Raw genomic sequence first — 14,532 nt, forward strand, 5'->3', positions numbered from 1 at the left:
CTTTCAGCAGCAACTCAGCCAGCCAGTTGGTGACAGATTGTTTGCGATTGCGAATGAATACCAGAAAAGCAAGTTTTTATTGTTCGGTACTGCTTTTAGACGAGTGTATGCGCAGTGGAACTGGTCTAAATTGCGTTTGTGAACTGTCAAAGTGTCAAAAATGACTGCAGAGCTGCCAGATATGCGGGCAAATCGGCAAATGTATAGACCTGTCGATATTTATACAACTTTATTTTATTAAACCTCAAGGTTTGATCTATAGGCTGGCTCCGGTGATTGGCACTCAGTTTTAATCGAAATGCTGTCAAAGCGATTATAATTTTAATGACAGCGAACCCATAAATTCGCGCTAACACGAACCAGATTATGAACGATACGAGCAGTTCGACAGATCGTCTACTAAACCGTAATCACAGATAAACAGACATAACACTCGTTTTCCATTCATCGTACCGATAAAACCGTCATTTCAAATTTGGGCTTAGTTGGGAATGTCTCCGTTTTGGTCAAAGTGGCACTTTTTGACGAAAGAAGGGGAATTCCCCATAAAAAATACTTGCTACTTCGAGGGACACCCATATTGCTATTTGATATTTGGGAATGTCGATCATAGATGGTGCTAGTGTTCAGGCTAAATGTGAGGTACAATAATTTTTGTTGATTTTTCTTCAAAGAGTTATGTCTGTTTGTCTGTGCCGTAATTATAGACGTTATATAGACAGTTTTAACAGTTTTAATTAGGGGTGTGAAATTGTCAAAATTTTGCGGACTAAACATCCATGGACGGCGACAACTTGGAACCAGCCAGTATACCGAAAATAACAGCTAATATTAGTTGAATTATATAGCGAATTCATAAATTCAAGAGCAACATTTCAATAGGGCCCAAGTGCAAAATATAAAAAAACTGGTTTTTTGGTTATATTTAAAGCTTTTTTAAGTATCTATAATAATACCAAACATCATAGCGATTTGAAAACTTTATGAGTCTTAAAAAGCAAATTTGAAAAAGCCTTATGTGAAAACTGGCAACAAAGTTTTCATTTTGTGCCTTGGGCCTTTTGTATGAAAAAGCCTATACGCAGTTTGTGTTTTGTTTTGCATTCGGCCCTATTTTTGTTGTGGGATTTCTACGCATAGTGGCGAATAATCACTGGCCATCTCCGGTTAAGTACGTTTAGTAAGTAATAAATACACAATTTTTGAATTTCCGTTGGTAATCAATTGTTAACAGTGCAAATTAAATATTTTAGAAACAGCCAGTTCTGCAGTTGCTGCTGCGAAGATGATCCCCGCCGTACAATTGCGCGAGAGACTCGACGGACGACCGAAAAAAACAATACGATGCTACCTGCATAAATAACACGGTCATTCACATACACGACATGTTTAGTACTTAAGCCTGCGCGGCAACAAAAATTTAAGTTACTTTTCGGTTTACACGAAAAAAACTATTTCGCTGTATTTATATATCACCTGTGGAGGAACCGGACAGAGTTCGTTAGTAGCGCGCCCGAGACATTTACTATCGCTGAACTGCCGAGGCGTGATGCACTTGCACGCTGTGGTGAGTTAGAAATGCTAAATGAATGAACTGCTGCTGCTTCACACTGCCAATAGCGACTGCCGCACTGCCGCACCTCACGGGTAACACGTCCCGCTTCATAAACCTGTTGAACGGTGGCAGATTTGCCGATGAAATTAAACCCCAACTTTTCTAGTAGAAATAATAAAGCAGATCGGTGTCCCAGTTACGAATTTTTAACCTTTTCTAGCCATTGCGCTTCAAAACAACGTGATAAAAAAAAGGCCAAACGCGAAACGCTGTTTAAAAACTGGCCCAACACCAAAATCATATCACCACTGACAGTAAATAAAAGCCTCATGTCAAAGGCCCCATCAACAATTGATAATCAAATCAGCCTTATGAAAAAGTCGTATTACCGAATGATCTCCGAAAACGGCCAAACGCATATTTTTGCAAATTACAAAGTAAATCAATGTTTTTTTCTGCTAGTTGTTGCATTACACATTAAACTATTATGTTTTTGCATCATAATGTGACATTCAATTCTAAGCAACACTGTTTATATCAAATAAGGAGTTAAAAAATGATGCTCAAGTTTCAACATCGATTTTCTCGAAACTGTCAGTTTTGACTTCGGCCTATTTGAAATGTTGCTCTTGAATTAACCTGGGTTCGTGCTAACTCCAACCCGAAATTTATTAACGATACGGGCAGTTTGACAGATCGACCCGTAAACCGTAATGCTAGACAGTTTTAACCTGCGCTTCAAACTGAATGCTGTCAGTTTAACCGAGATGCAATCTCGGTTAATTTATGAACGCTTTGACAGCACTTCGATTAAAACTGAGTGCTAATCGACCTGAGCCAGGTTAATTTATGAATTCGCTAATAGTCAAAAGGCTGTGTTTAACTGCTTTCTAATTAGTTCCAGTAATCTTAAAATGAATAATCCTTTAAGTAGGCACCAGAACCAAAAGTACCAAAACCAATGAGTGGGACATGGACAATGTATGTAGTTTGACAGCCACACCACCCCGCGGGTTTTAATCTGCGCTTTAAACTGAATGCTGTCAGTTTAACCGAGATGCAATCTCGGTTAATTTATGAACGCTTTGACAGCAGTTCGATTAAACTGAGTGCTAATCGACGTGAGCCAGCTTAATTTATGGATTCGCAACGAAATTTCATCCCGGTAAAACTGACAGCAATAAGTTTGAAGCGCTGGTTAAAACTGTCTGCTGTCTTTTATCCACCTTTTCGCGCGCTTAATGGCGGCTAGTGGGTACAGTTTTCGACAATGTTTATTTGCTTTTGGGAACTCCGCTCACGTATGCTTGAAAGTTCTACAACAACAATTAAGGCTGAAAATATCAACTTGACGTGAAAAAAGTTTCCAAAGGCATGCTAACGTTCTTCTAAAAGTTGTACCCACTAGCCGCCATTACGCACATGAAAAAGTCGATAGCGATGTCGCGTCGCAGGCACCCGCTTACGAAAAAGTCGGATGCCTGGCAGAAATCGGACAGAACCAGTCTTCATTTTTCGCTCGATTCTCTTTACGTCAAATGTGACACTTTGAGGCAGGAGAAAAGTAATTCATCAGTTTTGCAGTTTCGGGCAAAAGGTAAGAGAATAATATGGAACATGACTAAACAGGTATAACTTAATTGTTAACCTGTTTATTGCACGCTTCTTGCTGCTACCCTCCAAAAAAGGAGGGAAAGCTGAATCGGTACCAAACCGGGTTTTATTCGAAACCTCTGGCAGAAATCCGGCAGAAAAACCGCAAGGCGAAATTTCTGCCCGCATCGAATGTGTCATTTCTGCTAGTTTTCACGGGTGACGGCGGCCAGAAATCCGGCAGAATGTCTGGCAGAAAAAGTTTTTCGCTGCCAGATTTTTGTTCGATTTCTGCCGGACGCGCCTAAGCGGGCATTTGCAGGGTATGAAATGGGGAAGGCAAACAAGAAAGCGACCAACATAGGTCTGGCCATCTCAAGTCCCTACCTAGCGTCTCCACGCGGCCATACCCGGTAATGCTCTATTGGGTAGCTAAGCTAGGAGGTGCGATGATGCTGGATGGTTCCCGGCTGCCTGATTTTAAAACTACGATTTTGGGCGGACGGCTGAGCCACACGGTTAAGTAAGCCTAGGGTGACCACACGTCCTGATTTACCAGGACATGTCCTGTTTCTACGAGCGTTGTCCTGGTTTACAGCGGAGAATCCTGATTTTTAAAATGAAATCCTGCTTTATTAAATAAATTGAAGTACAAATGTTTTTAAAGTCCTGCTTTGTCAGTTCCTCTAGAAACATAGGTTATCTTATCTTCGATGCCTGATTTTACATTTTCAGTCGAAAGCACTTTTTTCCCATCCAAGCTAACCACAAACCTCCCCTTGGGATCACCTGACCAACGGGTATTGAGCCTAATCTGTCTCAACGATGGCCGATTTTTCTCAAATATCATCAATATGCGTTCCCTAGGGGATGCGGATACGCCCTGAATAGTACCGGTAACTGTTCGCTCAAACCTACCGACGGAATACAAAGTGCTCCCAGATTTTGATGCGGCGTCTTTCTACAATAGCAAGAAATTTCGTAGGGCAGTACCAGCCGAGCTTTACGAGAGGCCGTGCTACTACCACTACGGGTCAAATTTTCTCACTCAGACAATTCCTCCCGAGTTGTCGGGAGTACAACATGCCCACGGTTAATATTGACGTGGATTCCAAGGCAGCATACGGTACCGTTAAACGTGAAGAGCTATGGCAGTTAGTGCACAAGAACGGTTATCCAGACCTACTAACGCGGTTGACTCCTTTCGAATTGTCCTTTGGGCTGTTTGTTTAGCATCGTTATAGAAAGTGTGATTGATCCGACGAGCGAGCATCGAAACGAATGAGACGAACTTCAACAAAAGTAGCCAACTCCTTGTCTTTGTAGACGACTTTGATATCATTACTACTTCATTACAATCTACGCTAGTCCAAAAAGGGAAGTTACATATAGCTAAGGAGATTCAACGATGCATTTAAGGTGGAATTCGGACTTTCTTTTCACTCCACAAGACTTGTGCAGCTTTGCTTATGGAAGATAGACGTGTATTTGTACGAAAGGTGTTGCGGACTGTTTTTGGCGGAGTACAAGCTGAAAGCAGAAAATGGCGCAGGCATATGATTCGGTGGGCCAGCCATGTCGCAAAAATGCACCAACGACTCTAGAAAAAGAGGGGTCTTACGTGCTGCGCAGTACGACCAGATGGCAGCTGACTTGCGAGTGTCGAGATGCTCAACGAATTGGCGATGAATATCCCAGGACGAGTACAATGGAGAAAAGCTCTTGATATAGCATGAGCAACCCCGGGTCCGTATGGTATGCCTTATTCGGTTTTGGTCTCCTATTTGATGTTTTTCTGGAGCTTGCCAGGATATTTGGGGGCCTTTCATCTGGTTTTCGGTACCATTTCGACGATAGTTAGGTTTAGCTGGCTCAGTGAAACTCACCATAGCATTTATATAAGAAAGCATTTGGCTCCACAATAGAGTTTAATTTGGTTATCTGTATGGTTGGAGTGGTACATCATAACGATCATATTTGTCTAGCATTGTGAGAATTGTGCATCTAAACACAAGGAGCGGAAGGTTAGGTAGGTCGATTTATCGAATCTAAATCTTCATAGGCCGACGGCGATGAGTTTGGGTAGTCGACTAATTTATCTACCTTGGGTCACTGGTAACGGCAGACAATGATACTTGTCGTGAGATTCGGAGACGTATTAACAGCGGAAGTCGTGCTTCATAAGCAATTGCAGTCGAGCAGACTAAGTCCCCGTACAAAGACAAGACGCTTATTAGACCGGTTGTTTTACGGGCATGAAACTTGGACAATGCTCGAGGAGGACCTGCGAGTACTCTGTAACCGTCGGCTTAGTCTCTGCCCAAGATTTAGAAAACTATCGCGCGTGCAAAATATCAATGTCCCGCAATAAATTGGCAAGAGAGTAGTTGGAACACTCTATTGCGAACAGCTTTCACCGATGACGTGTACGCAGCCATACGTCTACAGAATCCACCCACCCACCACCAGGTGGCGGAAAATGGAGCAAAGCTAACATGGATTGCGGTTGGCGACAAAGAGTCAAGAAAACGATAAGCAAGAGACAGTGGAGGTTGAACAAAAGATTGATTCATTACCCTATCCGAAGTTAAACAGTACGGTACCGAAAAACTAAATACAGTCGCGTAACTGAGACACTGAAGACAAAACTAAAATAAAAGTCTGCAAAGCAAACAACAGATATGGCTATCAGAAAATTGACCGCTGCAAAACTCGACACTCAACAAACCATCCAGCTCTTGGGACCCATGAGTTTCCTGCGTTTACCTGACGGTTACCAACGTGACCCGAAACTGTACCTGAGTTGTACCGAATTTGATCCTCACATCCGCCGTTACCACCACATCGGTCAATCTTGAAGCTGAAGGAGCATCCCTGCCAACGACGCCATCGCAGTTACGCCGCGTCGTCGCCATCGCGCTTATTCAGAGCCTCAAGTGCGCCCGCAGCCGGAACGCCGGTAGTAGACCATCAAGCCCCGTGCCAAAAGTTATCGACCTGACCGCAAACGGATCCCGGTCAGTATCTCCGCCGGAAGTGAAACCCCTAAATGTCAAACGGTAGGAGTTACCGAGGGAAAGCCGTTAATAAAGGGAACAGTTTAAGCAAAAGGTTTTCAGGTGTTTTCTTGACAACAAGTCGCGAACGTTTGCAGTCCCTGAGGTTTGTTTCAGGGGGTGTCGTAAGTGCTGGGTAGCTACGACCCCGTCAGTTACAACTCGGAGCTTTCGGAACGATCTTCGGCGGCGTACACGAAAACGGAGTATGGAGGTGGAGGATGCATGAACTGGCACAGCATAGATAACCGTACACACCATGGGTGGCTGATATGGTGTACCCGTAAGTACACCATACACCTGGTCATGTCCCTACGATTGTAGAAATAGGTACGTTAGTTGGACACCTACTTTACGAGGATGCGTAAAAACTCACGCAATCTTCATAGGTGTTCATGTATCCTGTAATATACGATATGAATACACAAGCGAAAAAATAAATTAAAGTGGAGCATATATGGGCAAAAATAGAACCATCTCACCACCAATCCGTCGAATGAATTATAATTGCTTCATTTGAGTTTCCATCAGTGCATCTAATATCCAATAATTAATGTAATTCTTGATTCTGATATCCATGTGCATTATATAAACTTGTCACGGCCAAAGTGAAAAACTATACAGTATGAGGTGCTTGATAAGCTAAAACCAAACAAATCATTAGAATAACATATTAGGCTTACCTGGCTGTGTGGCTCAGCTGTCTGTCCAAAATGGCAGTTTTGAAAGCAGGCAGCCAGGATCCACACAGCATCGCACCTCCTAGCTGAGCTACTCAATAAAGCATTACCGGGTATGGCCGCGTGGAGACGCTAGCTAGGGGCTTGGCAAGCAAGAGCTATGTTGGTCGCTTTCTTGTTTGCCTTCCCCATTTCATACCCACGAAGAGTTTCTGTCACTTTTGCAAAAAATACATGCAAGCCATGATACGTTATCATTTTCTTCGACCAATCAGGATGCGAAGATTTCTAGTTGGACAATGCTTCATTATTTTCAGTTTTTCAATGGTGTACACTTTCGAAATAGTAGCGTTCTTGATTGGAGCCAATTCTTAGAAGATATTTCTACCGATTGGTGCAAAAATATTGAAAACCTATCGGAAAACCGCTAAGCTAGTAACGTTCAAAACCTGACCACTTTTCGAGAGATTTTTTAGAATGACACCCTACCCAGCCAAATCTTGCCGTAAGACGTAGTCCTACGTCAAAATTGCCGGACAGGTGTTCCGAGCAATGCAAGTGTTATTCTAATTTAGTTCCACTTTCGTATATTCCTATGCTTTCAGCTTTATTTATAACCGAGAAGCGCTAGTCTGTTCGCAGCATAGCTCCATTATCTGCCGTAGCTGTTCGCGATCGACTGTATCGTATGCTGCCCTGAAATTTACGAAAATATGATGCGTGGGTACGTTGCACTCCTAACATTTCTGGAGGATTTGTGGGAAAGTGAAAATTTAATCCATACTAGTATACGGACCCGCATAAACGCGGTCTGGCACTGCCTTACGAAATCTAGCAAAGTATGGAAGAGCACCTTGTAGGTGGCGTTGACCAGCATAATGCCACGATGATTACAGCGATCTAGTCGATTGCCCTTTTTGTAGATGGAACAAACCACGCCTTTCATCCACTCTGCCGGTATTTTCTCCTCCTTCCAAATTCTTGAAATTGCCCAGTGAAGTGCCGTTGCTAGCGGATCTTGGCCATTGTTGTAGAGTGCTACCGGAAATCGATCCTTCCCGGTGGCTCTATTATTCTTCAGCTGACCGATTTCTTGTTGGATCTCTTCGAGATCGGAAGCCGGCACGCTGTTATCGTTTGCAGGCACTCCTAGGTTAACTTCCGTTGCCTATCCTTCTGTGTAGCCTTTGAGAGGCTCATCGAAGAAATGCTTCCACCTACCGACCACCTCGCACTCGTTTGTGGCCAGGTTTCCCTCATCGTCCCTACACACATGAGGCTTCGGTGCTTTACGAGATTGGTTTACCTACTTACAGAACTTGTGCGTCTCATTAGCGCGGAATAGTTGTTCTAGTTCCTGCGCTTTTTCCTCTTCAGGACCGTTGACCACTTGCACTCCTTCCGTGCTCGTCGATACTTGGCCAAATTAGATAGTTTTTTCAAGCTATTTTTTCCTCTCCTTCGCTTTTTGACATTCCCCGTAAAACTAATCTGCGGTTGACCGCCGAGTGCATCCGTCTTCGAGGGTTGACCGAGGGAGGCACCTAGCTCCACAAAGGAACACATTTTTATCGTAATTCAGCACAATTGTTGGTCAAATATTGGCCAAATTACACTTGAAATTCAATTTTCATGCTGTTTTACCTTTGTTATACTATAACAAAGGTTTAAAAATTGGTCGAAAAACACGAAATTGATCCGAGGCCCGGAGGGCCAAGTCACATATACCAATCGATAGGGTTCGACGATTTGAGCAATGTCTGTGTGTGTGTGTGTGTGTATGTATGTAATGATTTTTTCTATCGCCTGTTTCTCAAAGATGGCTGAACCGAATCGTTCGCTATTACTTTTGTTTGAAAGGTATTATTGTCTAGTAGATCACTATTGAGTTGCTTCGTGACACGGCGTTTCGTTTAAAAGTTATAAGCAAAAATGTGAAAAATACGTGACGCGGGTTTCTCTAGAACTACATGACCGATTTCAACGATCTTAGTATCAAATGAAAGCCCATATTAAAGCTAAATTATTTAGAAATTTTTAATTGAAAACAAACAAGTAGTTTAAAAGTTATGCTTAAAAAACCTGTTTTGACAAGGAAATAATTATCGCCTGTTTCTTAGAGATGGCCAAACCGATTTATGCGCTATTAGTCTCATTTGAAAGATAATATATGCTAATAGATCACTATTGAATGGTTTTTTGATTGGACGTTTAATTTGAAAGTTATGAGCAACCGTCTACACCACACCAAAATTAACAATAATTTATAATGATTTTAACCAATATAATTTACCTAATTTCAATTATTTTAATATCAAACGAGAGGTTTCGACACTACGAATATATATGCAAAATTTCATAAGAATTGGTTGTACCGGTCAAAAGATATTAACCCTCGAACACTTGCGCCAACTTTTGCAACACAGTTACTCGCGCGCACTATAACCCCAAACCAAAGAAAACGTGCGCACTAGAGGTTTGACTGGGAAAACTTGGTTTTAGGTTTATCGAACCTTTAGAATAGTTTCTTGAAATTAAAAGCTCTATCGTCTGGTGGAATCTAAATTTTGATTAATCCCCCTAAAAGTGAAATAAAAAAAATTATTTTTCTTCAGTGTCAATATAACACATTGATGTGCTCTGCAAAGTTATAGAGCATATTATTACAAGAAATTTTGCTAGAGACAGTAGCCTTCCATCTCTGCAGCTAAGATAGAAAAATCTTATTTATTGTATATGAATTTGTAAACTCAGTTTTTATATTTTTGCTCTTTTTGTAATTGTTGTATGACTTTTTCTTGTTTTACAAAATTGTACAAATGATAAAAATTCACAACTTTGCTGAATATAGTATACCTCTATGTTTGCTTGTTTAGGAACTGTAGAACTTTGATTATAAAAAATACCTTAATTTTGATTACGAATTACTCGACTACCAGCAGACGGATACATTTTAAACATTTTACATTGGCTAGTTTTGCTGGATACAGACACCATTTTTCCATATGAAGAAACGAAAGAAAATTCCACTTGCGGTCAATTGCGGTACACCTCGCATGCTGATTGTTTCGTTTCTGTGATGACGGTTTATGCTGATCTATTTTTCCAACAATTTAAATTATTAATGCATTGAATAATTATGACATTTTGCTCAGAATAAGTTTATTGAAGAATATTCGTTAGTTAAACAACGATTTGTAACTTTATAACAATATGGCGTTGAAAAACCTACACATGGTGTACAAAATACAACAACGTGAGTAACCGCAGGTTAATAAAAATTGATGAAAATTATTCTAGAAATCTCTATTGATGTGAATCAAATAGAATGGCATTACAGGAAATTATGCATAGTTCAAAAACCTATAAACTAGACCTTTACTAGACAATGTATATGTTAAAGGATAAAATTTCCTCTTACAACTTACTTTTATTTGAACTTACTCAGATTAATAACAACTTACTTATCCTTACTCAGCAATTTCATGAAAAAAGGATCTATCAAATAGGATTAAGTGTTCCTATTTTGCTCAAATTTTGTAAACTTATTCAATTTTCAAAAATTTCATGTAAACCAACGCACTACGCAACGATAACCAATAGATGAATTATGTTCCGAAGACGTGTCGATTTCTATCTCAAATAGCAAGTAAGACCGTATAACAAAGGTTCCTTTCACCACTAGGTGGATTAAATCGGGTTTTTTTTGTATTTACCTGTGTTCTATTGGTTTTCTTTCAATTGCAATGCTCCCTGGAGACGAGCCGCATGAACCAAAATAATCTAATCTTTTTAAAAATGAAACACGCTCTCTTCATTTACACAAATCTGTGTGTTGTTTTCCTTTATTTTAATTTACGATCTTTCCCTCTTGCATATTTCTGTCTTCCGTCAACAAACCTAGCGGACTATCTTGACTGTACTGCTGCGGTATGTGATATATAGAGGTGTTTGTGTGTATTTCAATGTAACTGTGTACCGTATGTGTGTATGTGCATTTCTATAGCTTCTTCCTCCCCTCTTTCTAACGAACAGCATACCAAACATACCGCAAGCAGGTTGACCGCGTGCCCACTTCTCACTGCGCATACCTTCTAACTGATGATCCAGTACAATAAATAGCTAAACTATAGATCACTTATTCATGCAAATTTGCGTTTGAGTGTGTTATGAGAGTGTGTGTCTACCATTACATTGATATTTTCCTCTTTTTTTCATTTTTGGAAATCAACATTATCCTTGTATTCTATTTTAGATAATGTTTTATCTATTTGCATCTTAATTATATCGTATTTTCCAAATTGGGGCTGTGAAAACGACTTTTTCTCGTTTGTTTTACTTGCTTACTTCGACTTCTAATGTTTTCTGGTTATATCTCTTGTCGGTATTGAATTAATATAGTATTTTTTTTTTGTTAGACTTACGTTTGTTTAATATCAGTTATTTGATTTTTGATCTGCTTTATTGATAATTTTACTAAAAATTATTTGTTTCTTTCTTCACTTTAAATATTACTTTTTAATTGTTTTATTTGTATCGTAGAAGGATGGTAAAAGTATATGTTCTCAGCAATGTTGCTCGCGACTACTACGAAATGGCAAAGTGCGAGTTATATCCCAACATGTTCTCAGCCGCTGCTGCTGATCGTGCAAACTCGATAGTTTTGTATTGTGAATAATGTGGTTCATCAAAAGTCGTATTCTGTATAGTATTATTGTTGTTGCATTGTTGCTTGTTGTCTGAATTTTATCCAAAGTAGTTCTGTATCTGTTCTGTTATTTAGCTTTAGAAAAATAAATAGACAAAATAGGTTTCTCCTTCTTCTGTTTACCTACTAGCTCACACTCACTGGACTATTATTTGTCAGTTTCGCAAAATATATCGTTTTTTAGAAGCGAGAAAATCATTTACTTTGCCTTCTTCCGAGTGTCGTGCAACAATTAGGTGGAAATTGATGACTTGTTCTCTTCCTGGTCGACAAATGGTGCTAATGAAATGAAATCTTTCGCCCACGCGTTCCGGCTATCGTTCGACAAAAATGAATAGCGATGTATAGGTTAACTTTTCCATCATTTCTTTCAACAAATTATATGTTATGGAACGCAAATGTTTATCTTAGCTTAATGCAGAATGAGCAATGAAAAAATGTCTTATTGGCCTATTAGGTATTAGTGTGTAGCAGGTTTACAAGAATGCTAACTGAATAATAATATTTACAACCTCTCCAGGAGAATAAAGGGAAAAATATGAGAGAAAATGGTAGCGAATTATGGTGATACTTGACCTAACCAAAGGAATCACGATTTGCTTTAAAAGGTAAAATATATAACTGATCGTTGTGAAATAACAGATTAAATACTTCATCAGATTTGTTGTCTATACCTACAACAAAACTGAAAAACAAACTAAATAAACGGAAAAAATAGCAAGAGTCATTGATATATATGGTGATTACTAATTATCGTTTCTACAGATTTTAAAATAGTTTTCATCTCTTACTATCTTTGATCTAAAGATTTTAAAATATGTCCCTTAAATTTGAAAGCGCACTCCGTAATACTCTCGCTCGCCCTACTTAAAGTCTACACAAAACAGAACATAACCGAAACAAACACCGCACGTAGCCTATACATCACGTACACACATCCTAATCGGAGTCGTCGTCCCGATCGTCGAACCCGGACAGATCTGCCGACTGCAGCATGGATCTAGACAGCGCATACTCGATCAGTGCCAGATGGCAGAACACGTACTGGTCCGGCATCTGGATCGAGTAGGCTCGCTGGGAGCGAATTTTCTCCACCGTGCCCTTAATATCGGCGCTACCAACGTCCTCCAGTCGCGATATGCAAATGTCCAGCGTGATAAACGTACCTGTCCGGCCGATGCCTGCACTGCAGTGTACCACAATTGGCGGTCCACGGGGATGGCCAGCCCACAGGTCGCCGAGGGACCGCACCATTTCGGCTTGCTTTTCGCGAGCCCGCTGCAAGAAGTTCAGCATGGCATGGGCCGATGCCGGAACCCCGTAATCCGGCCAGCTGGTGAACTGCCAATGGGACACGCTGCGTATTTCGTCAGTCTGAAAATGGTTGAAATTATTCCAGATTAATTAGATTCTCCACCAATAGAGCATAAGGATATGAGCAGTTACCTTTATGTTCTTCAGCTCCAATTCAGCCACCGTGTAATCTTCGCTCGTCTCCACCGCCAGCGTTCGCACCTGGAAGCAACCGTACTCGACGAAGTTGCCCTCGGTCGGTTCCCAGTACTGGCCGCATTTCACCCGGCCACGCTCCATCACCCGTGTTGTCATTACTATCACCAGACAGTGCTGCTCCCACACCATCCGCCAGAAGTCGTAGGAGGTCTTCGGCAGCGGACCCTGCGTGGAAATGTACGCATTCTTCTGCTTGTACCCGTCGACAAAGTTCGCATTGATATAGTCCGACGTCGGATCTTCGTCCTCCTGGGACAGCACGACCCGACTGTGATCGTAGCACAGCACATCGGTGTAGCGGTTCTTCGCTAGATTGTTTCTTAACCTGCAAAACAGAGCGGAAATTGACGATTATTATTTTATGGATTTCCAATATTCTTGCACCAATCGTAAGTGTTCTACGCATGGACTCCAACAGAAAAAAAACTATAAAAAAAATCGTGCCACGTTTTGTTTTTGTCATATTCAATACTTTTGCCAAGAAATCGAGGTGTTTTATTACAATACAAACATACACATCAATTTGAATATTCAGTGCAGCGGCTGCCGACAAACGCTTGAAGAAGAGAAAACTGATTTTTCTCGCTTCTGAAAATTTAGTTGAAATATTCTTTGGACTGGAGTAATTTTCTTCACCTTCTTCTCATTTTTATAATACCGGGCTATTAAAAAAGCACTAAAAAAGTCAAATTTTATTTTCTCAAGATCTCAAGTTTCGAAAATTCGGTTCAGACTTCTGCTTCCAGCATTGGACAAAAGGTAGGAGTCATAACGACTACTTATTAAGCGTAGCTACCAACCCCCCCTCCCCACACCTTCCCGCTCTTTTCCTTCCCCCTTTTCATTACTTTCCTTACCGCCCCTCCATCAATTGTAGAACCACCGTTTCTAAAAACAGTCGAATTTTATTTTCTCAAGATCTCAAGTTTATTCTCGTATTATTCTCGTTTTATTCTCGTACTATTTAAGTTTTATTCGCCTAAATTTTAGGTTTTTATCATCGTTCGGTTTCGCTTTGAAATGAGAATTTAATTAAAATTCTAGTATGTAAACAAAAGGGGTCAGTCCCGGCGTAGTGGTTAGCATTCAAGCCTCTCATGCCGAGGAACCCGGGTTCAAATCCCAACCCCGCAGAAGTCACGAATGACCCAAAACTGGTTAAAGTAACTATAATCTAAACAAACAAAAAATGTACATTGGAGTCGCTTTTTTATTTTTTACAGAGATACTTTCTAAGTTTTCTTGTGTTCTTTTTCGTGTAAAAAGCCCGACAAAAAATTTATACAAATCGTTTTAAAATGCTTGAAAACCGCAATGTTTGAAAACCGGTACGAACAAAAAATCTGTACTTTGTAAATCTCTGCTCCTCTGGCTCATGGGTTTCCACATGTTTTGGCGGTCGATGATACCATATGCAGCTTTGAAATC

The 14,532-nt window shown here is 40.5% G+C and overlaps 1 protein-coding gene across 2 annotated transcripts in view; it reads right to left on the reverse strand.

Annotated features, from left to right (window-relative positions):
* Positions 1 to 10,349: 10,349 nt before the first annotated feature.
* Positions 10,350 to 14,532, reverse strand: part of LOC128741174 (tyrosine-protein phosphatase non-receptor type 9) — a 128,552-nt gene continuing 124,369 nt past the window's right edge. Inside the window, exons 6-7 of one of the 2 annotated variants that reach the window (XM_053836791.1) lie at positions 13,039 to 13,429; positions 10,350 to 12,966 (exon numbers count right to left, since the gene is read on the reverse strand). In XM_053836791.1, coding sequence (XP_053692766.1) covers positions 12,532 to 12,966; positions 13,039 to 13,429 — 826 coding nt within the window. In that variant the 3' untranslated portion in view covers positions 10,350 to 12,531. The remainder of the gene's footprint in view (positions 12,967 to 13,038; positions 13,430 to 14,532) is intronic. The other variant, XM_053836792.1, reaches the window with a different exon arrangement.

The sequence above is a fragment of the Sabethes cyaneus genome, chromosome 3 (assembly GCF_943734655.1).
Source record: "Sabethes cyaneus chromosome 3, idSabCyanKW18_F2, whole genome shotgun sequence".
In the NCBI taxonomy this organism is placed as follows: domain Eukaryota; kingdom Metazoa; phylum Arthropoda; class Insecta; order Diptera; family Culicidae; genus Sabethes; species Sabethes cyaneus.